The sequence below is a fragment of the Perognathus longimembris genome, chromosome 20, assembly GCF_023159225.1.
Source record: "Perognathus longimembris pacificus isolate PPM17 chromosome 20, ASM2315922v1, whole genome shotgun sequence".
Lineage (NCBI taxonomy): Eukaryota > Metazoa > Chordata > Mammalia > Rodentia > Heteromyidae > Perognathus > Perognathus longimembris.
Window position 1 is genome coordinate 43,716,380 of NC_063180.1, and position 25,093 is coordinate 43,741,472.

Consider the following 25,093-nt stretch of genomic DNA (forward strand, 5'->3'; position numbering starts at 1 on the left):
TAAAGACTAAGCATTTAGTTCGCTTTTCAGGTGGACCAGGTACTCCTAATGTCAACACTTAACTCAAACGTGTAGGGCGCCAGTGGCTCGCTCACATCTGTAATCCTAGCTACTCAGGAGGTTGAGATTTGAGGATGGCACTTTGGAGCCAGGCCGTGCAGGAAACCCCATGAAACTATGATCTTCAATTAATCACATGAAGCTGGGAGTGGAGGTGTTGCTAAAGCGGTAGAGCGTCACCCTTGAGTGAAACACTAAAGGACAGCGCGCAGGTGCGGAGTGCAAAGCCCCAGGACGGGTACGTAAAACCTAGCAAACGAACCCCCCCCCCAAAAAAAAAAAAACACCTGAAAGTTTACTCGGATTTTAGGCCTAAAGGCAGCGGCGAACCAGTGTTCACCTACAGTCCATATGTCAGATCTAATTTACTTCCCGTCAGGAGTGCACGCCCATGGTCGGCTCCATTCAGAGGTCAATCTTCTCACCGAATCTTCTGATTTTTAAATAAAAATACTGCCATATCAGGGCTGGGAAGGTGGCTTAGCGGTAGAGTGCTTGCCTCGCAGACATGAAGCCCTGGGTTCGATTCCTCAGCACCACAAGTGCAGAAGCAGCCCGAAGTGGCGCTGTGGCTCAAGTTAGCGGAGGGCTAGCCTTGAGCAAAACGAAGCCAGGGACAGCGCTCAGGCCCCGAGTTCAAGGCCCGGGACTGGCAACAAACAAAACAAAACGAAAAATATTGCCATATCAGAGTATGTGTAGGGGTCTGGGGCGTGCCTGGGGCGTCCGACCCGGCCTGGGGGGCTTGACTTCCCCAGACAGCCCGGAGACCTAAGCTTCCCTTCTGGACGGCGTGGCCCCCAGTGACGGAGGCGTCACGGGGGTCTCGGGGACCTCGAAGGCCGCCCCGCGGCCCCTCACCAGCCTCCTCAGGGCCATGCGGCCCGCGGACGCACCTTCCCGTCCGGCCGAGGCCCCTGTCCGGCTCAGGCCCCTCCTCTTCCGGTCAGTAGGCCCCGACTTCCGTCGGCCTGGTTGTCCGGGAAACCACCGGCTTCCGGCGCGCAGTAGTGGGCGGAGCCAACATGGCTGAGGAGACCCCGGAGGCGGTGAGCGCGGGCTTCTGCGGTGGGGACCGAGTCGGGTCCGGCGGGACCTGACGGGGCGGGCGGCGGGCTGGCCGGGAGAGGCGGGCTCTGGGGTCCGGGCAGCGCGGCGGCGCGGGTTCGCCGTCCCCCCCGTCTCGGGGCTGCTTTCCTCGTCGCGCTTCCTTCCTGCCCTGCGGCGCTGCCGCTCGAGTACTGGTTAATCCGGGGATTTAGGGATTCCCCCGGGGTCTGGGAACCTTCCGCCGCGGGGGGGCGGCGGGAAGGGGCGGCGGGAGCGGGGGGCGGCGGGAGGCGGCCCAGGCCGTGGCCGCCGGCGGGGGATTTAAGCCCCGGCGCCCTTCCGCCCCGCTGTGGCGGGTTTGGGGCTGACTGGCTGAGAGAGAAGCCGCCATGAATTTAAAAAGTTGCTAAGAGTTTCTTTTGGTGCGGGGTGCGATCCTCTCGGATCGGAACCGTGGTCCCTACATGCTGGGGTGCGTGTACGTGTGTGTACACACGAGTGTACTGGGGCCGGAACTCAGGGCCTCCCACCTTCTCGTTTGGCCTTTTTGCTCAAGTCTGGTGCTCTGTTACCACGCGAGCCACAGCTCCACTTGTGGCTCTTTGGTGGTTGCCCAGACATAAGAGTCTCACAGGTTTGTCCGTCCATGTTCGCCTTGAACCTGGATCTGCTAATTCCAGCCTCCTGACTAGGATTACCAGTGCTCTGCTGTTAATTTTTTTTTTTTTCCTTGTGGGTCGTGGGGCATGAACTCTGGGCCTGAGCACTGTCCCCGAGCTCTCCAGCTCAAGGCTAGTTAGAGCTCTACCACCTGAGCCACAGCGCCACTTCCAGCTTTTTCTGTGTATGTGGTACTGAGGAATCAAACTCAGGGATTCGTGTGTGCCAGGCAAGCACTGTGCCGCTAAGCCACATCGCCAGCCCAGTGATTAGCATTTTTGTCTTGAACATTTATCATTTGTTGGTGGTTGGGGGCTTCTGATCTCCTTCCTTCTAATGTTTTGGAAAAAAAATGGTTGTGAACTGTAGTCACGGACCTTAGGATTTATTTCTTCTGTTGTAATCCTGTTTTGGTACTGCTAAAGAGGTACCTTCCTCTGTCTCCTCTCTTGCCTGCCTACCCCTGCGGCAGGGGTGGTGGGATGGATGGAGTGGGGGGGGGGTGAGGAAAACGGGACCCGTTTTGTCTTTCTGTGCTGGTTGGTACTGGAGCTTGAATGTGCTTTTATGCTGGTTAGAGGTAAGAGTCTCAGACTTTTCTGCCCGGTTAGCCTCAACCCTCAAATTTTAGCCTTCTGACTACTAGGATTACAGGCATGAGTCATTGGAACTGGACACACATCACAATTTCTTCATCTATTGTTTATTCTTGGCCACTTCCACTGGTTGCTAGTTGGTTGTTGTGAATACTGCAACAATAAGCAGAGGCAAATCAGTTTCATTTTCTGTAATAAGAATGCACTAGTGGCTGGGTGCAGGTGGCTCACACCTGGAATCCTACCTACTCAGGAGGCTGAGATATGAGTATTGTGGTTCGAAGCCAACCCATGCAGAAAAATCTCTGTGAAACTCTTTTTTTGCCAGTCCTGGGCTTTGGACTGAGGGCCTGAGCACTGTCCCTGGCTTCTTTTTGCTCAAGGCTAGCACTCTGCCACTTGAGCCACAGTGCCACTTCTGGCCGTTTTCTATCTTTGTGGTGCTGGGGAATCGAACCCAGGGCTTCATGCATGAGAGGCAAGCACTCTTGCCACTAGGCCATATTCCCAGCCTCTGTGAGACTCTTTATCTCCAGCTAACCAATCAAACCAGAAGTGGTGCTGTGACTCGAAGTGGTAAAGTGCTAGCCTTGCAAAAGAGCTCAGGGTCAGGGTCCAGGCCCTGAGTACAAGCCCAGTAACTGACCAAAAAAAAAAAAAATGCACTTGTGGACAGCTGAATCATATGGTGGCTCTCTTATTTAGGGTGTGTGTGTGTGTGTGTGTGTGTGTGTGTGTGTGTGTGTGTCAGCAGTAGGTTTTTTTTCTTTCCCAGCCCTGGGATTGAATTCAGGGCCTGAGCACTGTCCCTGAGCTTCTTTTGCTCAGTGCTAGCACTTTAACACTAGAATCACAGTACCACTTCTGGCTTTTTCTGTTTATGTGGTACTGAGGAATCGAACCCAGAGCTTCATACATGCTACTCATGTACTCTACCACTACATCACATTCCAAGCCAGCAGTAGTAGTTTTTGCCACACTGCACTCCAGGTTTTTCTGGTGGAAAGTCTCTGACTTTCTTGCCCTAGCTGGCTTTGAAGTGCAATTCTCAGCCTCTTGAGTAGCTAGGATTATAGGTGTGAGCCACCGGTGCCCAGCTTGCTAACAGCGTTTTAAAGAGAATAGCTTTTGATATGATTTTAGCACTTAGCTTTGCATTTTTTTTTTTTTTTGGCCAGTCCTGGGCCTTGAACTCAGGGCCTGAGCACTGTCCCTGGTTTCTTTTTGCTCAAGGCTAGCACTCTGCCACTTGAGCCACAGCGCCACTTCTGGCCGTTTTCTGTATATGTGGTGCTGGGGAATCGAACCCAGGGCCTCATATATACAAGGCAAGCACTCTTGCCACTAGGCATATCCCCAGCCCTTAGCACTTAGCTTTGAAGTTCATTATTTCTTCCCCCCACCCCTCTGGTTATGTGGTACTGAGGAATTGAACCCAAGGCTTCATGCATGCTAAGCTACATTTCCAGCCAGAAGTTTACTATTTTCATTGTCAAGTTTATTTCCACACGTGTTTACATCATATTCCAGTTAATCTTGCTGCTGTCCTCCTTCCCAAAACTATGGAAAGGTTTCATTGTTCTATTTTCATAGTTACAAGTAATTTATTTCCACAATATTAAACCTACTTTATTCTCCTCAATTGTATGTGTGTGTGTGTGTCTATCTGCCTGTGTCTGTGTATCCCTTTGTGTCTATACTGGGGTTTGAACTCGGATTCTCAATCTCTTAATTGGCCTTTTGGTTCAAGGCTGCTGCTCTACCACTTGAGCCACACCTCCATTTTAATCTGTTTGCCAGTTACATAGGGATAAGAGTCTTATGGACTTTTCTGCCCAGGGTTGGCTCAGGTTAGCACCTGGCTTATTCATTTTTTTGAGAGATAGTTTTGCTCTGTAACTCAGGTTGCCCTCAAATTTTCAGTCCTTCTGCCTCAGCCTCCTGAGTATTGGGCTTACTGGTGTAAAACACTATACCTGGGCTAGCATCATTATGTTTGTAGTAATTTAATGCTTTCAAATTACTGCTGCATGAAATGTGAATTCCTGTACTTTTTGGAAGTGTTTGTGCATCTTCTAGTAAGATTACTTTTAGACCTGGGTCTTGTAGATGTAAAAGTGAGGTCTAAAGCTGGGCACCAGTGCTCACGCCTTTAATACTAACGGAGATCTGAGAATTGAAGTTTGAAGCCAGCTTAGGCAGAAAAGTCCAATAAACTACTCAGAAAAAGTTGGAAGCGCTGCTGTGGCTCCAATGGTAGAGCACGAGCCTTGAGCAGAAGAGCTCAGGGACAGTGCCCAGGCCCTGAGTTCAAGACCCAGGACTGGCTTCCCCACAAAAAAAGTGAAGTCTAAGCAAAATGGTATCCATTACAGTGCTCTTACTAATGGCAAAAAAGCTGGAGATAAGAGTAAATGTCCGTTAATAGAACTTGAATAGTTCCATATGGTGGAATATTATACAGGCATTAAAAAGTGTTCCAAGGGACTTGGAATGTGGCTCAGTGGTAGAGTGCTTCCCTAGCATACATGAAACTCTGGGTTTGATTCCTCAGTACCACATAAACCGAAGAAGCCAAAAGTGGTGCTGTGGCTCAAGTGGTAGAGTGCTAGCCTTGAGCCAAAGAAGCTCAAGGACAGTGCCCAGGCCCTGAGTTCAAGCCCCAGGACTGGCAAAAAAAAAAAAAAGTGTTCCAAGTATATATTTAAAGTATTGACTTCAAGAGATTTCCATAGCTACTTGTGGAGTTGGAACTTATTATGTGGTCTTAATTTTGGAACACAAAAGAGAACATATATACATATTCATATATATATATATATATCTGTAGGTACAGATACATAGATGTGTGGAAGAGAAAGATGGAAAGATTCAAAACTTCTTAAGTCAAGTGCCAGTGGTTTATACTTGTAATCCTAGTATATTTGGGAAGCCGAGAGCAAGAGGATCAAATAGGAAAAGTCCATTTAAAGCTTTTTTACTAAGGTACAATGTAAGTTGGGATACCATCTCCCTTTTAGCACTGGGGGCTATACAGTTTTTGTATGACCTCAAGCTTCCTTTTGCCAAAGACTGTATTAATTACATGAGTTGTGAGCTAATGATTCTTATTGGGATGTGCCCAAGCTAACAGAGTACATGTGCTTTAACACACATGATGTCTTTCATTTCAGAAAAGTTACCTTCCTGCATCTGCTGAATCTCAAAAACTACGGCAGAAGAAAGGTCTGTATGCAGTTTCACTGTGCATGTTGCTTTGTACGTTTTTGAATCATACCCACAGCCATTTTTTGCTTTTGTTATTCTTGAGACAGGGTCTCACAGTTTTGCCATGTCTAACCTGGATTTCAAAGTCTTACTTACATGTCCTACATAGCTTGGATGATAGGTACACACAGCTACTCAGATTTTTTTTTTTTTTTGGTGGGGGAGCGTGGAAGGAGGGAACCACAGTCTTTCCTGAGCTCTTGTATCTCAAGTAGCTGGGATTATAGGTATGATTCATACAGCTAAGTTTATATTTCCATTTTTTTTCATGTCAGTCATGGGACTTGAACTCTGGACCTGTGCTCTTCAGCTCAAGGCTAGTGTTCTACCAATTGAGCCACTTCCAGTTTTCTGGTGATTAATTGGAGATAAGAGTCTCCGGGACTTTCCTGCCTGGGCTGGCTTTGAACTGTGATCCTCAGATCTCAGCCTCCTGAGTAGCTAGGATTACAGGTATGAGCCACTGGTGCCCAGCGATATTTCAGAATTTTAACTACCAAAAATTTTGGGCTGGGGATATAGCCTAGTGGCTAGAGTGCTTGCCTCGGATACACGAGGCCCTAGGTTCGATTCCCCAGCACCACATATACAGAAAACGGCCAGAAGCGGCGCTGTGGCTCAAGTGGCAGAGTGCTAGCCTTGAGCGGGAAGAAGCCAGGGACAGTGCTCAGGCCCTGAGTCCAAGGCCCAGGACTGGCCAAAAAAAAAAAAATTTTTTTTTTGATAGTCCCAGTAGTGTAAAAAAATTATTGGTAGTGAAATGAAACACCTCTAAGCAAAAAATAATTTCTGAGATTGGAGGTGTGGCTGAGTTGGTAGAGCACTAGCCAGTGAGTGAAAGTATTAGGTACCATGTTTGAGTTCCCATCTTGGACCTAAAAATTTTTAAAATTTCTACAGTATTAGTGCAGAAAGGGAAGGGAACATTAAACTCAGTCTTGGTTAAGAGTAAGACTTCCAGGGCTGGGAATGTGGCCTAGTGGCAAGAGTGCTTGCCTCGTATACATGAAGCCCTGGGTTCGATTCCCCAGCACCACATATATAGAAAATGGCCAGAAGTGGCGCTGTGGCTCAAGTGGTAGAGTGCTAGCCTTGAGCAAAAAGAAGCCAGGACAGTGCTCAGGCCCTGAGTCCAAGCCCCAGGATGGCAAAAAAAAAAAAAAAAAAATTAAAAAAAAGAAAAGAGTAAGACTTCCAAGTCACAAAAGAAAAATAAACAGATTAGCTTTCATCAAAATAAAAACTTCTGATCATCAAAAGATATACATTCATAAAACAAATGGTGCTGGGTATGGTAATTTGTGACTGCAATTCCAGCTACTTGGCCAAAAACATAAAAGCAGAAAAAGCTGGGTACCAGTGGCTCCTGTCTGTAACCCTAGCTACTCAGACCTGCAGGTTGGTGGTTCAGTCAGCCAGTTGATGGACATTAACAATTAAGTCAAACACTTTATGCGTGAGTATTTCAGTTGTTAGGAATATTTTCCAAATATGAAAAAATACAGCATTGCTTGTTATTGAAGATATATCTTCAAAGAGAAACGTGATTTATAAGAGGAGGTCAGTGAAAGCTGTAAATGGTGGAACAGTGATAGAGAAGGTAATTCTTAGTACAACACAGTGCCTGCACATCTGGAACAACGTAGTGAAATCCATTAGTTCAATTAATACACGCTTTCAAAAACAAAGAGGAAAGAGGAGACTTAAAATTGACTCAAGTTTGATTAGAAGAAGAACTGAATGACAGGAAAGTAAAGCAGGCCTGGTTGGGGGAGGTTGGCCACCAGCAGGAGGAAGACTAACAGCCAAGATGAATGTGTGTGAACATGGTTGAATGGTTTTGTTGGTTTGTATGGAAATAGAACAATGTGTTAGAATTGTGTTGAGAAAGCTCAATAGCTTGGAGAGAGTTATGGATGAAGTTGATGGGATACATTGTTATAGGTGTGGAAATATAATGAAACCCCTTTGTACAATTAATGTATGCTGGAGTTTTGTGTGTGTTTTTATTCTGGGGCATGAGCTCAGGGCGCTCATTTGGCTTTTCCCTCAAGGCTGGTACCAGCTCTACCATGTAAGCCACACCTCCAATTCTAGCTTTTTGCTTGTTAAGTGGACGTGAGAGTCTCACAGACTTTCCTGCTAGGGCTGTCTCTGAACCTTGATTCTCAGATCTCAGCCTTCTGAGTAGCTGAGAGTATTGGCATGAGCCACCAGCACCCAGCTTATTATTTTTTTTTTTAGGAGTTTAGGTGACTGGTGGTTTATGCCTATAATCCCAGTTACTTAGAAGACAGATTGGGAGAACTGTAGTGTAGTGCAAGCTAGGGAAAAGTTTGCAAGACCCCATCTCAATCAGTAAAATGTGGAGTATAGTGATAAGCACAGGCTGGCTTTAAGCCTTGATCTTCAGGTCTTGGCCTCCTCTAGCTAGAATTACATGCTTGGACTCAGGGCCTGAGCACTGTCCCTGGTTTCTTTTGCTCAAGGCTAGCACTCTACCGCTTGAGCCACAGCGCCACTTCTGGCTTTTTCTGTGTATGTGGTACTGAGGAATCAAACCCAGGGCTTCATGCATGCTAGGCAAGCACTCTAAGCCACATTCCCAGCCCCCCCGGTCCTCTTTTTCAAGAAGTTCTTGTTTTTCTCCTCTGCAGTGGTGGGGATTGAACCCAGGGCCTTGCCTGTTCACCTTTGACCAGGGAGAGAGAGTGGAGACAAAGGATGGTGATTTTATGTTTTCTAGGCAAACTTATTAGGTGGGAAACTGGCATTCTAAGTATATCCAGTGTATAATGGCAGGGCAAGTATCTCTTAGTGTAATAGTTTATACGTTTGATGCACTGTCATATTCTACTGGTTAGCAGCATGAAGAATTTAATGTGATTATAATGCAGTTACAGTTGTGTAGACATGAGGAGACCACTAAAGGAGAAAAATCTAACAAGGATTGTTTCTTTTGTCCACCTGTTTCCTCCTCTCCAGCTCCCGAGTTTCCCATTTTGGAGAGGCAGAACTGGTTGATACATCTGCACTATATCCGGAAGGATTATGAAGCCTGCAAGGTGAGAGGCGCAGGGCAGAGATGAGGGGGGGCTTCTGGGCGGCGGCGGCCCACCGCGTGTGGCTGGCCGTTGATGCCCAGTCATTCTGTGTTTCCTGCGCTTGATGGATATTAGCTTTTGCTGTGCTGGAGCTCAAATGACTGGTAGTCAATCGCTGGACTTGCCAGCGATTCCCAGCAGGCAGATATTTATCCACTGATGGCCGCTTGCAGATTGGCTCCGGGTTGGGCTTCAGGTGTGTGCCACATGTCTTTTCATGTTAAGACCAAGCTGAGAAAGCTGGGCACCATGGGCACACACCCGTCATTCTTGGCATTCAGGAGGCTGAGACCTGAAGAATCATCATCATTCAAAATCAGCCTGTAGAGAAAAATCTGCAAGACTCCTCTATCTCCAAAATAACCAGCAAAAGGCTGTGCTTGAGGTATGGCTCAAGTGGCTGGTTAATTGGAGATGAGTCTCCAAGACTTTTCTGCCTGGGATAGCTCTGAACTTTGAGCCTCAGATCTTAGCCTTCTGAGTAATTAGGATTATTGGCATGAGCCACTAGGGCCTGACTTTCTTAATTTAAATGATCATCCTTTTGGAGATCCTTCTAGCACATTAAAATTCATCTTGCCTTTCATCTTGTTTCGTTTCAGTTTTCAACTATGATTGATCCAAAAGTGATTTTCCTGCATAGCCAATAGGATTGGGTTCCTTGCTTAAAAACTTGTCAAGATTTCTTCCATTGTATCCAAACTTTCTGACCTCACATTTGAAATCCTTCTCTCTAACTGTCATGGCTACCCCAGCTTCTCTTCATCTCTTGCTAGCGTAGAGTTTGAAGCTGTTCACTCTGGATAGTTGTCCCTAATTGTCCAAGATAAAGTCAGAAGGTGCTTTCTGAGCTCCTGTAGCACCCTAGACTCAAGACTACCGTTGTGTGAACACAGCCTGTGTTTGGCTCATCAGAGAAACCCTAGCACGTGTAAATGGTGCCAGAGAATCTTTTATATTTCCAGCTTGCTTAATTAGACATAGGTTGTCAAAATGTATCTGTAATAGGACAGACATGTTAAACTTTGCAGGCCACATAGAGTCTTTATCGTGTGTGTGTACATGTGTATGTGTGTATCTGCATGTGCACCAGTCCTAGGGCTTAAACTCAGGGCCTGGTGCTTTATTTGAGATTATATGCTCAAGGCAGGTGCTTTACCACTTGAGCCATAGTTCCACTTCTGGCTTTTTTGAGTAATTTATTGGAGATAAGTGTCTTACAGACTTTCCTGTCTGGGCTGACTTTGAACTGCAATCTTCAGATCTCAGCCTCCTGAGTAGGTAGGATTAAAAGTATGAGCCACTGGTGCTTGGTGAGTCTTTATCTTATATTCATCATCATGTTATCATGTTATATTTTATGACTCTTTAAAAACCACTCTGTGCTTGAAAACTGTACAAAAATGGCCTGGTACAGTGGTTCATGCCTGTAATGCTGTTTGGGAAGTGAGGATTGTAAGGATTATAGTTTGAAGCCAGCCCATGCAATAAAGTTCATGAAACACCATCTCATTCAATAGAAACGGAATGTGGTGGTGTGCACCTGTAATCTCAACTAGGCAGGAAGCATAAATAGGAGGGTCCTGAGCCAGACTGGCCCAGACATACATGTGAGACTGTATTAGAGGGAAAGCAGCAGTAAAACTATTGCAAAAAGTTCTGGGCTATGGATCAAGTGGTAGAGCAGCTTGCCTAGCACGTAGAAGGCTCTGAGGTAAACCCCAGAACTACCAAAAAAAAAAAAGGTACAAAAAGCCATCAAGCCCTGTCGCTTGCCGTTCTAAACTAAATGATCACAGTTAGGACTGAGATTTAAAAGCAGTCCAAATGTAGTAGCTGGGCTTCGCACATACACCTGCCTTTTCTTGACAGCCCTAGCCAGTGCTCACCTGCCTTGCTCTTCTTGCAGGCTGTTATCAAAGCGCAGCTTCAGGAGACTCAGGGGTTGTGCGAATACGCCATCTATGTCCAAGGTGAGGAGCTTTTTTTCTCTTTCATGAAGAATTACGTTTGGCCTAAGTTGTTTGCTTGTATAGTTTGCTACTGTGTGTGTGTGGAGTCTGAACCCAGGACTTCATGCTTCTCATTCAGCTGGTGCTCTACCACTTGAGCTACACCTCTGGGCCTTTGTGCTGGTAATTTTGGAGATGGAGTCTCACAGACTTTTCTGTCCTGGTTGCCTTTGAACAGCGATCCTCTGTCGGCCTCCTGAATAATTGAGATCACTGGGGTGAGCCACAAAGGCCCAGCTTTGGCCTAGGCTTTCGAAGAAGACAAAATGATTTATGAAATATTTACGTCCAACTCAAAGTATTACTTGACATATTTTGAGATTTGAACATAATTTGATATGAGAAATAACTAGTTCTCTGTTTTGGTTTTTTTATTTTTTTGGCCAGTCCTGGGCCTTGGACTCAGGGCCTGAAGCACCTTCCCTGGCTTCTTGTTGCTCAAGGCTAGCACTCTGCCACCTGAGCCACAGCGCCCCTTCTGGCCGTTTTCCATATATGTAGTGCTGGGGAATAGAACCGAGAGCTTCCTGTGCAAGCACTCTTGCTACTAGGCCATGTTCCCAGCCCCAGTTTTTTTTTTTTTTAACTGCTACTTAATGATAGTTAAAAACCCTGTCATTTGCCACTTTTTCAGATTCCGGCCACTTTTCCAGAGTGGATGCTCACTACTATCCTAGCCTCCTTTGTTATTTCAGAGCCAGAGACCCTTCTGGAATGGTCTCCTGTAGTAAAGCTAAGAGATGAGAAAAGACTTGAGGACTTTGTAATGTGAGTCAGGATGAAGAGCGTGTGGAACAGAGGATAGATCAAACTTTGGAAAGTAAAGACAGGAACCAGCAACTAAATTTTACTATTTAATGCCAAAAGTAGCATCCTTACCTTTTTTGGGAGTTCTTTTTTTTTTGGCTCTTTGGTATAAATTAATGGCTTTGTTTTCTATTTGTAATCTTGAGATTAATAATATTTTCTGATATAACTGGAATTGACTAATATAGGGCATCATGGCTCATCATTGCTCAGTTATTCAAGTTCTGGACTTCCAGTGCTCAGTAGATTCTTTTGAGAACTTAGGCCCAGAAAAAGTTACTGGTTCTGATTGGCCCCCTATACTAAAACTGGCGTCCAGATCTTACTGTGTTCTTTGCTAGGGTCTCCTTGCTATGGGAAGTGTCAATTTCTGTACATCATTGGGTGAAAGTCATAGTAAATAAAGCATTTGTCAGGGAAGTCCCAATTCTTCCGGTGGAGTGTTTCTGGTCCAGGTACCCGGGATGCATGGCTAGCAGTGCAGTCTTGAGGCTGCCCCTGAGCAAGGAGAATATGCAAGACCCTATCCAAAATAATGCTCAAGTGGTTGAGTGTCGGCCTAATAAGGGTGAGGCCCTGAATTCACACCCCAGTCCTGCTAAATTAAATAAATATAAAAGAACCAACTATCGGCCTGGTGCATTCTGGAGTAGAGCAGGAGAAGTTTTAATAGCATTGCTTTTTTAAAAAAGTCCATTGGAGTTGACACCTGTTTGTATGAAAGATATAATTATCCAAAGGACGTCTCTGCTGTTATTTCCCACCTCCCTCTTCCCCAGATTTTCTGTCAGGCTCTTCATAGCACTCAGATTTATTTTCTCCATTTTCTGTTTCTTGGCAGCACTGATACTTCGTCTGGAAGGAAATATCCAAGAGTCTCTGGAGCTCTTCCAGAAGTGCGCTGCCCTCAGTCCTCAGTGTGCCGACAACCTCAAGCAGGTGGCCAGGTCTTTGTGAGTATTGGCAGTGCTAAGTCCTCCGGGCTGAGAACACTGAGGCTGCGTTCCCGGGCACAGCGTGCTCTCGGCACTTCTTCCGGAACCTCCCTCATACCCTACCCACCCCCCACCGCCCCCCTCCCCCGTCTCCGTACAGCGGTTCACAGAGCCCAGTGTGCCTTCATTTCTGGCTCAGATCCTAAACCAGTGTCGAGGAAAGGTGGCATGTCCCTCGAGGATGGCGTTGTCAGAGGCAGCTCTGGCTGTGTGTGAGGGACACAGGTCCTTTGGCTCGTTTCTTGTTTGGTCTGTATGTAGTACACTGTTGAACAAAATGACAGAAGCCTTGTACTACAGTGGGTGGGAGGCTTTGCGACAGCTGCCAGCCCCGTCCACCACAAGGGCTTCTTTTCTTGTGGGCAGTGGCCATCCAGCTCCAGCAAAGTGGCTGCTCGAGTCTCCAGCTGTGCGCATTGTACGTCATGTGGGTGAGTGCAATTAGTCTCAGCAGAATTCCAGGTGGTAATGACGGAAATCTATCTTCACAGATTTCTCTTGGGAAAACATAAGGCTGCCACTGAGGTATATAATGAAGCAGCTAAGCTCAACCAGAAAGATTGGGTAAGCAAGAAACGTTCAGTTCTTTCAGTAAGTTTGTTAATGTTTTAATGCTTCCATCTTGTCAAGTGGCTATCTTAAGTTATTACTACAGAATTCTTATGTCTCAGGTGTCTGTTCGTTTGCTCATTCCTTTATTTATGGCAGGACCAGGTTTGAACTCTGGCTCATGCTAGGAATGCACCATTCCCCTAGCATGTTTTCATTTATTTAATTGCTGTTATATTTGGTGCTGGTACCGGGGCTTGAACTCAGGGTCTTGTACTCTTGCTTGGATTTTTTTGCTCAGGGTTGGTGTTTCTACCACTTGTGCAACACCTCCATCTCCAGCTTCTTGCAGGTTTATTGGAGAGAAGAGTCTTAAAGATTTTGGTCACATATTCGAGTATGTTCAATTGGAAAATTGAGCACACTTGAATGTGTGGTAGAAAAGTGACTTTTGCTCAGGTGGGTTTTATGTGGCATACAGCATGATGCCGTCTGGAGTTTGGAGTCAGTGGAGGATGGTTGGCTGTCAGAGGCGGGTGATTGATTCTGCCTGCATTCTCACATGGTCAGGATAGAAAACCAACTGGAAGAAAATCTCACTTTCTGTGTTAAGCAAATGTGTTACCTTGCAGAGCTTCAGTTGTCTGTAATACTAGACACTTGTTGCAGAAGAGACCGATGAAAAATAAGTGGTTGTGACTATGTTGCCATCAAACTTTTACTTACAAAAAGAGTAAGAATGATTTGGCTTTGGGGTGGCTACAGTTGTCTAATTTCACCTGAGCAAGGCTCATTTCATGTGCTGTAGTCCATCTTAGTGGCCTCTAGGTGGTGCCATCACCCGGGTCTACAGCTGGGAAGTTCATTGCTTACAACTAGCTCAGGTTCCTCTGCTTCCCTTGGGGTGGATCTCTTTCTAGCAGGCTTCTCTGCACAGGTAGAAGTGTAGCTACCTGCTTATGGAGTGGAGGTAGATTGTGGCGAGCAGCAGCACCTCTAGACACCAAGGTTTTGTGCTCTCGTGCTTGAACTCCTGGAATCACACGAGCCTTCTTTCCCTTTCTGTGTGTAGGAGATCTGCCATAACCTAGGAGTCTGCTATATTTACCTGAAGCAGTTCAACAAGGTAAGTCACTCGTTACAGGTTCGCTGCCAGTGTACTGCTACAGTGGCCTCTTTGTTCATTTTGCCTCTCGAGTGCTTGCAGAGCTTTTTGGAAGTGAAGATTAAGACTGTCATTTACATTCATCTGTTGATTTCTCGTTTGTCATTGCTCATATTTTTTCCCCCCTCTAGTTTGGACAAAAATGGAAAATTCTGGAAATTGAGTGGCAGTCTGATTGCTTATCCTTCATTTTCTCTAAGTTTAATTTTCCAGTATAAAGACATGTTCAAGAAGACAAATATAAAGAAGTGGCGTTTTGGGGGGTACCATGGTGCTCGCCTTAGCACTTGGGAGGTGAAGGCAGGAGGCCCGTGAGTTGGAGGCCGGCCTAGGCCACATAGTGAGGCCCTGCCTTAAGAAGTAAAATTGGATATTGTGGCCCATGCCTGTCATCCTAGCTACTCAGGAGGCAGCGAGCAGGCAGATCATGGTTCAAAGCCAGCCCAGGCAAAAAGTTAGCATCTCCCTCAGTAAGCTGAGTACGATGGAATGCCTGTACCGTCAGCTGTGTGGGCTGCGGTGTGTGGGAGGATCGCAGGCTGAGGCCAGGCCTGGGCCTGAAGAAATGAGACCGTACCTGCTAAAGAAAGCAAAACGGGCTGCGGTGTGGCTCAGTATAGAGCACCTGCCTAGCAAGTGCAGGGCCTTGAGTTCATACTCCAATGCTGCCCCCTGAAAAACAAAAAGCAAACCAACATGGTGGCGGGGGTGGGGGCGGGAGGGAAACAAAACAAAAAGTCTTCCTCAATGAGGTGCATTGCTTTATCTGAGTACCAAGGTGTATGTCTCTAGTGTTTTTTTTTTTTTTTTTGCCAGTCCTGGGGCTTGAACTCAGGGCCTGAGCACTGTCCCGGGCTTCCTTTTGCTCAAGGCTAGCACTCTGTCACTTGAGCCACAGCGCCACTTCTGGCCTTTTCTGCTTATGTGGTGCTGAGGAATCGAACCCAGGGCTTCATACATGCTAGGCAAGCACTGTACTGCTAAGCCACATTCCCAGCCCCAGAGACTATTCTTAGCAGGTATGTTTCTACCCATAGGGTTATTGTGAACCAGGGGAGAGACAAGGTTAGTTGTTGGTGGGACCTGACCTGAGGAGGCGAAGCATATTTGGATTTTACTGTAAAGCTAATAGACCAAGCCAAATACAATCAATACCTAGTGTTTATGTGCTTGTTAGATTAGTGAATTACTGAAAAAAGAAAGGCATCTATTCATCTAGTTTTCCATTCCTCCAACTCAGGAGTTAATTTCTTCTTAATATATCTAGAATAGCAGACATTCATTTCAATGAAAGTGAGAACAGTCTATTCATTTATTCATTCTAGGGCTAGGTTTGGTGTGGTGTCTACCCTAATGTTCCTTTTGACTCGAAGCAGAGATCGTGGGTTTGAATGTCAAACAAAACATTCAGCTGGGCACTGGTGGCTCACACCTGTGATCTGAGGCCAGCTTGGGCAGGAAAGTCTGTGAGATTCTTACCTTCAGTTAACTGCCAGGAAACTGGAAGTGGCACTGTGGCTCAAAGTGGTAGAGTGCTAGCCTTGAGTAAAAGAGCTCAGGGACAGCGCCCAGGCCCCTGAGTTCAAGTCCCACAACTGAAAAAAAAATTCAGAAAACGAATCATCTCATGAACTCTCTCTCCTGATTGGCTGGGAAGGCAGTCTGTCCAGCAAGAGCAGCTTTTGGGTGGAGGGGGCTGTTTGCTGAGCCACGTACTCCTCCATTGTACCACCTGCCTGTGGTGGTGATGTTCTCTCGGCTCTTTTTAGGCACAGGAGCAGCTGCAGAGTGCCCTCCAGCTCAACAGGCATGACCTGACCTACGTAATGCTGGGGAAGATCCACTTACTAGAGGGAGACTTGGACAAGGCCATCGAAGTCTACAAGAAGGCAGTGGAGTAAGTGTCTTGTTTCCTAACAGTAGTGAGACACAGAAAAGGAGAGCTTGCAGCCTAAGAGATGTGTGTGACAAGCTAGCTTAGACCTAGGTCCCTTTGGCACTGTAAAGATGGCTGCTTTTGACTAGCTGGACAGCTTTGGTCCTCAAGGTCACTAGGGGTCCAGGTCCCTGCCTAAGGTCCTTGCTTGCCAGCTTAACATAAGCAACCTCAGGGGTCCAGCTGTGCTGGGGGAGGTGGCGCAGGCTCCTGCCCTGTGGTTGGTGAGCAGTGGGCAGGTGGGCCCTCAGCGTGGTTCTTAGTCTTGGCTGGCAGCCTCCTTTCTGGTTTTATACATTAAAACAGATCTCTATTCCCAGAAGTGCTGTCAGGGATAGAAGTCTCCCTACTCAGTAACAGACCTCTAGCTGTAATAGCCTGAAGCCAGCAGCTTGGTTCTTCGGGTGCTGGGGGTGGAGCCAAGGGCCCATGCGTGCTCAGCACATACCTGGCCCTGAGTCACTCCCTCCCCCTTCCCCCCTGAGGGCTTGGACTCAGGGCCTGAGCGCTGTCCCTGGCTTCTTTTTTGCCCAAGGCTAGCACTCTACCTCTTGAGCCATAGCGCCACTTCCAGCTTTTTCTGTTTATGTGGTGCTGGGGAATCGAACCCAGGCCTTCGTGCATGCAAGCACTCCACCACTAAACCACATTCCTAGCGACCCCCCCCCCCCTGGCTTTTAAATAAAAGCTTCACTAGACTAGCCAAACACCTGTTGCAGATGTAGCTGCCTGATTTCCCCATGGTAGTTGTCTGTTCTCTGTAGGACCAGGTCTTGTTTCTGTGAAGTAGCAGGGCTGTAACAGAACGTCAAGTGTCACCTTCGTTTGGTCACTTCATAGAGCCTCCGATCTGTGGCTCAAGTTGGATCGCTATCCCAGATCCTCAAATTCGGAACTAAACAGCTTTCTGTGCAATGATTTATTATCTTCCGTGATACCCATCACCACACTGCTCTCTACGTTTTCTTCACCCATGCTGTGTGTAATCTGACAGTGAGGGCTCTTGGAATATGTGCTAGGAAGGAGACTTTGTCGAGAGGCTGTTGGTGTGGGCACAGGGGAGTGCGTGAAGCCTCAGTGGCTCTGCTGCTGGTAGCAGCGGCCTCCCGTCGCCTGTAAGTTGGCGCCTTGACACTAGTGCACGTGAGTCATAAATCCCAAGGAGGATGCTCTTCCAGTGACCACAGACGGGCCCAGGGCACTGACGCTCCCCGAGGAGAAGCTGGGCGGCAGAGGCCACGCTCATGACGGGCTGGAGAGCTCACGGAAGTTACTAGCATGCTTCTGAAGGGAGGGCCTCTAGCCAGCGCCTGTTAAAACAGAAGGACCGCAAAGTCTCTGCAGGAGTGAGAAGGCCGCTCGGCCCTCGGCCTAGGACAGGGCTTTGACTTTTCTCCTTTCCCTTCATTCCTTGGAAGCCAGACAGGGCCTTCTGCCTTCGGTGCTTTGCCTATTGAAAGTCTGTGTCATCTCACTTCTGTATTGCTGTGGTTATTTGTTTTCGCCAGTACTGAGATGTGAGCTCAGGTGCTGTAGCTTTCTGCTTGTCTGTCTGCTGCTCTACCCCTTGAGCCACACACCTCGTCTTTTTTGCTGGTTATTTTGGAGGCAGAATCTTGTGGATTTTTCTATTTGGGCTGGGTTTGAACTCTGATCCTCCAGATCCCAGCTTCCTGGGTAGCTAGGATTACAGGCATGAGCCACCAGCGCCTGGCTGCTTTGGCTTTTTGACAAAAACAAATGCCACTGAGTGACTGAGAAGCAGATAATACTTTATTTAGTCCAGGGCTGCTCCCAAGGGCAAGTGGCTAATTCTTTCCAAGGGCTGCTATGTGTCTAGTGTGACTATTCACTATGACATTTTGTTTAATTTGGAAAGCATAATACCAAGGGCCCTCAGATCCGAAATTACAATAAAGAAAATCATGGTGCCCGGCATTGTAAGCATACTGAAAACAGGAAAAAAAAAATGCAACCCAAGTGACTAGCTTGAACTGTGTGTTGACTGACATCGAAGTAGAGCTTTGTTCTTTAGTTTTTCTCGGTGTAATCAAGACAAGATTTCACAGGTTTCCTAGGTCGTTGGCCTCAGGAGTCTGCGTTGGAAGGCTCCCTTCGCTCTTGCGGGCCGGCCATCTCCCCCGCAGCTGGGGCGGATGTGATGACCCACTTCTGCAGGAACCCGGTGGGAGCTGGAGGCCCGGCAGTCACAGGCCGTGGGGGCCCAGGGCTGCGTCTCCACCACCATCGCCCTCTGTCCACGCCTTGTGTTGCAGGTTCTCACCAGAGAATACGGAACTCCTCACGACTCTAGGATTGCTGTACTTACAGGTCCGCACTGGCGGGGGTGGGGGTGGGGCGCCTTGGGGTTACATCCCTGGGTAGACATGCAGCACATGAACCTTGCTCCGTATTCATTGATGCTTGCTTCCAGGAATTAGCTTCCAGGAATTCTGCATTCAGATCGGGAGCAGTTCTGTTTAGCCTTAGCGCGGTTGTAGTCCTCATTAGGCCATCCCTTTGGAGTGCTGGGGAGAAACTGATGCAAATGAGCACTTCTAGGCTTCTTGAAGAAGCCCCTTGCCCTTCCTCTGAGAGGAATGTGACATTTTTTGTTTTTGTTTTTTGATGGTCCTGGGGCTTGAACTCAGGACCTGGGCACTGTCCCTGAGCCTCTCTGTGCTCAAGGCTAGCACTCTACCACTTGAGCCACAGCGCCACGTCGGACTTTATCTGTGTATGTGGTGCTGGAGAATCGAGCCCAGGGCTTCATGCATGCTGGGCAAGCACTCTACCGCTAAGCCACCTTCCCAGCCCTGAATGTGCTTCGGGACAAGCATCTGAGTGGCGTCCCCGGTCCACTCTGTTGTGGCTCTGCTGCCGCCCGGTTGTCTTTCTGCCTGACTCCTGTGTAAGCGGCACCCGAGCTCCGCGGCTTGGCCGGTGGCCAGGGTCATGAGGCTAGCCAGTTTATTTCTGGGCGGGAGGCATTCATGTGGAACAGCTCACCAAGTGTGGCTGAATAGTTTCTGGCAAATCAGCGCTTTCTAAAGACCCGGATGAGCAAGATGGGCGAGCGCGGACGTGCTGGGTGTGTGCCCCGCGCCTCTGGCTCAGTGCGCACAGGCTAGGTGCTTGCGTGCAGGGCGTGCGCGGCTGGACTGCGAGCCGCCATCTCTCGCTGATGGCAATTCTCCTTGGCTTCTTGCTCAGCTTGGCGTTTACCAGAAGGCGTTTGAACATCTTGGCAATGCCCTGACCTACGACCCCACCAACTACAAGGTACCGCCAGCCGTGACCCCAGAGCCTTCACGCAGCAGGTGGTCCCGTGCCCGGGAACGCACAGGGCTAGTTTCCTTGCTTTGATTCTAGAGAATTCTCTTGTGCAGTGCCAGGAATCCCCTCAGGACTTTTGGAGAGCTGAGTGGGGACACTTGGACGGTGTGTTTTGTGGCGAGCACGTGGGCCGCGTGGGGCCTGTAGGCCCTGCAGTGGGCACATGCCATGGTCTCCATGGCAGCGGGGCATAGGGAGGTCAGCAGGTGCTTGAGTAGCACTCAGGGCAGTGTCGTGCCCCCCCCCCCCCCCCCCCCCCGGTTCAGGAGGTCCGGGGAGAGCGCGGGTGCGTGCATGTGCACGCCGAGGGGCCGCAGAGAGCAGGCTCTGTGTCTGGCGGCGTCACGCCGTCCTTCGGGGCCGCGAGTCAGCAGGTGTCCCCGCGCTGTGCTTTCAGGCTATCCTGGCTGCGGGCAGCATGATGCAGACCCACGGGGACTTCGATGTCGCCCTCACCAAGTACCGGATCGCGGCCTGCGCCGTTCCGGAAAGCCCCCCGCTGTGGAACAACATCAGCATGTGCTTCTTCGGCAAGAAGAAGTACGTGGCGGTGAGTGCCCCTCAGGGCAGGGCCGCGCCCTCCCGCGCGGCGCCCCGTCCTGAGCCAGGCCCCCTCTGTAGGCCATCAGCTGCCTGAAGCGAGCCAACTACTTGGCCCCCTTCGACTGGAAGGTTCTGTACAACCTGGGCCTTGTTCACCTGACCATGCAGCAGTACGCCTCGGCGTTCCACTTCCTCAGCGCGGCCATCAACTTCCAGCCCAGGATGGGGGAGCTCTACATGCTCCTGGCGGGTAAGCGCCCCCCCCCCCCACGGGGAGAGGGGGGTGACGAGCGAGGCGCCGCGGAAGCCACTGGGTTCCCGGCAGCGTGACTTAGGGATGGCCGGCTCCCTTGGCTGTTGGTTTTGGGTGGTCGCGTAAGCGGCCTGGCATTAGCAGCGTTTGGTTCCTGTAACCCCCTGGGTGCCGGGCAGTCCCCCCTCGAGCCGGGGACTAGAAGAGGAAGGCGCAGGAGGCGAGGGCTGCCCAGCGCCGGCGGCGAGTCGAGAGACGTGGACGCGGCATGCTTCTGTTTCTCGCTCCCCTCGCCGGTGCCTGGCAGAAGTGGCGCTTGAATTCGCTTCTAAGAGAGATCGGAAGGAGAGGATGAGCCGGCACAGGCGGCCTGCGCTTACCGTAGCTGCTGAGCAGGCCGAGCTGGTGGGGAAGGTTCGAGAGCAGCCCGGCAGCAGGCCTAGAGGCAGCACGGATTGCTGTTGCGCTGCTCACTGGGAAGCCTAGCGTGGGTGCGCTGCATGGGGCAGAAATCAAGAGCATCGCTGGCGGCCGAAAGCCTGGCAGGGCGGGGCACTGGTTAACGGGCGCACAGCACGTGGTGTGAGTAACCGGAGCGAAGTAGCTAGGGGGGCCGCGCTGGCAGCGCGCTAATGCCAGTGTCCTTCCTGCCTCCAAGCTGAGCTGCTCCCTCGCCCTTTGCAGTGGCCCTGACCAACCTGGAAGATGTTGAGAATGCCAAGAGAGCCTACGCCGAGGCCGCGCAGCTGGACAAGTGCGTGCCCTCCGTGGCCTGCGGGTGGGCTGCGTGGTTCCCTTACAAGGACAGGACTCGTGGGAAGACATGTTGCCAGTCTGAGTTTAGGAATCAGGAAGTCGGCGGGAAGTAGGCTTGGCTGTTGACCGGCTAGGATGCCACTCAGCTTTTTCCTTTTCTTTAGTCGGTTGTGGGGCTTGAACTCAGGCCCTGGGTGCTATCCCTGAGGTTTTTTGCCCAAGGTTAGTGCTTTACCACTTTGAGCTACAGCACCACTTCGTTTTCTGAGTGGTTTACTGGAGATGAGAGTCTGGCTTTTCTGCCCAGGCTGGCTTCAAGCTGCGATCCTCAGATCTCAGCCTCCTGAGCTGACGTGCCAGCTAGAATGAGCACCGGGCCCAGCTTAGCCTTAGTAACTGTGGCTTGGGATGTGTTCTGCTGGTCTCCACCGTAGCAGGGTAGGGTTCCCTTTTCAACCTGCCCAGGTAGTCTCGGTCCCAGTACCTGCTGGCTGGTGGGGCTTCAGTGCCCTCCCGCACAGCGTCCTTCCCGCACCCCCACTTGCTTTGTTGTGTGTGACGAGGACTCTGCCTCCGCGTCCCCGTGTGCCGCAGGTGTAACCCGTTAGTAAACCTCAACTACGCCGTGCTGCTGTACAACCAAGGCGAGAAGAAAGGCGCGCTGGCCCAGTATCAGGAGATGGAGAGGAAGGTCAGCTTCCTCAAGGACAACAGCTCCCTGGAATTCGACCCCGAGGTATGTCAGGCCCAGGCAACCCAAATACATGCACGTGCTCTCTGGGCTTAGGTGTTCCTTGCAGCATGAGTTTCTAGTTCCTTCTCGGATGGGTGAGGAGTAACAGAGAGGACATTTAGGCTTCCTGAATTGTCACTGCGAATATGAACTCCCCTCATCTGGGTTGAGCTTGACCCTTTGTGGAGAAAGGCAGAGCGGGACGCAGTGGCGCACGAACCCTGGGCCGGCCTCCCTCGTGCCCGCTGGGGCCGTCGGGACGCCTGCTATCTGGAGGCCTCCTCGTGTGTCCGCCTTCGGACGGCAGCTGCTGCGAGACCCGGGAGGGGCGGCTTGTCTGCTGGGCTGGCGTGACTCTTCCTCCTTCCCACCGCATGAAGATGGTGGAGATGGCTCAGAAGCTGGGAGCTGCTCTCCAGGTCGGGGAAGCACTGGTCTGGACCAAACCACCCAGAGAGCCGAAGCCCCGGGCTGCGTCCGCCGGCAAGGCCGCCGCCCTGCAGAAGCCCCTGGGCTCCAACCAAGCTCTAGGGCAGGCCATGTCTTCCGCAGCAGCCTACCGGAAGCTTCCTTCAGGTGAGCGCGGGCCCGGCGCCAGCCAGTTCTGACACGGGGGTTCAGCCGCCGAGGCGGGAGGGGAGGAAGCCGGGCTGGCCGTGCTGGCGTCGCCGCGGGGCAGCAGGCATGGTGGACCGGCCGTGCCGCGGGGCTGCACAGCATGGCTGGTGCTTGCGCTGGGCGGCCGCCCTGCCGCGGGTCACTAACGATGTCGGTGATGGCTGCGGGTACACGGGCCCGTCCCGCATTTGTGCAGTCGGGGACTTCATTCCCCCGGAGCTCTCCTGCGAGGCCGGGGAAACGTAACGCAAAGAGACACGGGTGTGTGGGCACTGAAGCTGCTTGCTTTGTCACCAGGTGCTGGAAGAACGGCTCCCTTCACAAAGCCACCGTCGCTCCCTCTGGAGCCAGAGCCCACCATGGAAGCCGCGGGACAAAGAAGAGAAAAATAGAAAGAGGAAGAGAGAAGCACGTCAGAACAGGATGGCCCTGGAGCAGTCTCTTGGGAGCAAGGAAGGTCCCATGACGGGACAGGGCGCGGGCACCGCGCTCAGGGTGAGCGCTGCAGGCTTAAGCGGAGGCCGGCGTGTCGTGACGACCGGGAGCTCAGGCCCACGAGGCCCGGCGGCCCGCCCGACCCGGCGGTAGGGAGAAGCCGCGCAGGTCCTTCGAGAGTCGGGAGCGGGGCACAGGATGCACAGGCCCCTTGGTAACGCGCTTTCACCTCCCCCCCTTTGTGCCAGGGAAGGCGGGCCTCCGCCCCGCTCCGCAGCCCCGGCCCACAGGGCGTCCAGAGCCGCAGGAGGCGGGAGCATGTCAGTGGAGGAAGCAAGCGGGGAGGGGGGTGGCCTGCTGTCGACACCAGGGATTTCTTTTTTTTTTTTTTTTAATGGGAAAGCTTCTTAGCTAAGGAATATTAATGTATGATAATCAGTGATAACTACTGCTGACCATATGCTAAATATTCTTTTTAAAGATTATGTATCATCATTTCACAGGCATAAAGAGGTCACATTAAAAATGTTTTTAAAAAAGCTACGATCACTGTCTTACCTGCTTCCAAGCTTAGTTGGAAACTGAAGGAAGAAGTTGGAGGCCACGCTTGGCACCGGCTCAGCCCCTGCTGGGCGAGGTGCCCTGGCACACTCCAACACACATGGTGCGCTCAGCAAGGCACACCGCGGGGTGGGGGTGGGGGCGTAAAACGGCTTTAAAAGTCAGAACAGGAGCCGGGGGTGAGGAGCTGGGGATGGTCCTGGCCTCAGCTCAACACAGACAAGAGCCCTTCAGCTGAATACAGTGTTACCCTAGAACTGTCTGGATATTAACTGCTAACAACACAGGACTTAAGGGTGGAATGAGAAAATATTTGGAGCTGAATGACAACGAAGTATGCATGATCTAGCTTAACGCAGTGCTTAAGGGAAATGTGTCGGTTTTTCCTCTTACTTTGAAAAAAGGGAAACAGCAGATAATAAAGACATTTAAAGTCTAAATCTAAGAATGAAAGAGTAAAGTCTGAATCTGAGGGAATGTGAGTATGACTTAAAATATAAGGGAATAGTATAAAATTGAACAACTTAAGGTGTAACAAAAAAATCTTGGAAAAATACAATGAATGCACTGAAAATGAAATGTTAAATGGTCACAGGCTCATACCTGCACTCTAGCTACTCAGGAGGCTGAATGGTATTTAGTTCAAATCTCCACTTAAATCTCTACCAAAAAGCTGGAAGCAGAGCTGTGGCTCAAGTGGTAGAGCACTAGCCTTGAGTAGAAAAAGCTCAGGGACAGCGCCCAGGCCCTGAGTCCAAGTTCTGGGATTGAATGAAAGAAAAAAAAAAAAATCCCTTGCAGGCCTGCAATACTCAATTGATTTTATAAATCAGAAGTTATCATTAAGCTCCTGGTCCAGATTATTTCACAGACACATTCTATCAAAGCACAATTTTTTTATCTTAGGAAAAAATTACAGGAAATAAGAGGATTTATCAGGTTGTTTGGTGTGGAGCCAGAATAACCCTGACAAAACAGAACAACAGCATGGCCAGTATGGCCAGAGGTGTGAATGTTCTTGGCATTAGCAAACCAAACCCAGCGTGCTACAGAACGGTGTTCACGCCCCACCGGGCTATCTCGGGATTTGGAGCATGCTACAGAACGGTGTTCACGCCCCACCGGGCTATCTCGGGATTCGGAGCTTGGCTTACTACCTGAACACTGACATTCTAAAGTTACCAATCAAGAGACTTGCCAGATAGAGAATTGTTACTCCAGACGGATCTCTGAGATAACAGAAACAACCGGGCTGAGAACTGGGCCAGGCATGCTCGCGCATGTCTAAACCCAGCATTTGGACCAAGGTGAGGCGGGCGATCGGGAGTCTGAGGCCGAGCGAGCCACAGCCTCACCGCCAAAGGCACCCAGATAGACTGCGCATGCCCACCATCCCAGGCCAGGGATGGACACACGCGGCATTTGGGTTAGAGAAGTAGAGATAGGTTTGCCAAACCTGCCACATGGTACATTTAAAACCTGCACTTTCACCTTTCTTTTTGCCTAAAGACAAAAAAAATACAGGTAAAATTATTTTAATAGCTTTCAAATGACTTAGACTTCCTGAGACTCGGGAGCTCTGTTGAGCTTGGTGCTAGTAAACTCTTGGTTTCTCTAAACACCCTGTGCGGCAGTCGGCCGTCAGCGGCCCTGTGGG

General features: G+C 49.9%; 1 protein-coding gene across 1 annotated transcript; it reads left to right on the plus strand.

Moving 5' to 3' along the window:
* The first annotated feature begins 1,019 nt into the window (after nt 1-1,019).
* Nucleotides 1,020-23,513, plus strand: Bbs4 (Bardet-Biedl syndrome 4). The gene is made up of 16 exons (XM_048329942.1): nt 1,020-1,109; nt 5,540-5,591; nt 8,619-8,698; nt 10,647-10,710; nt 12,398-12,509; nt 13,043-13,115; nt 14,173-14,226; nt 16,035-16,162; nt 18,478-18,532; nt 19,415-19,483; nt 19,935-20,087; nt 20,159-20,330; nt 21,018-21,087; nt 21,684-21,825; nt 22,203-22,398; nt 22,738-23,513. Exons 1-16 carry the CDS (start codon nt 1,086-1,088, stop codon nt 22,830-22,832), a joined length of 1,539 nt encoding a protein of 512 aa, XP_048185899.1. The 5' UTR covers nt 1,020-1,085; the 3' UTR covers nt 22,833-23,513.
* Nucleotides 23,514-25,093: the final 1,580 nt, after the last annotated feature.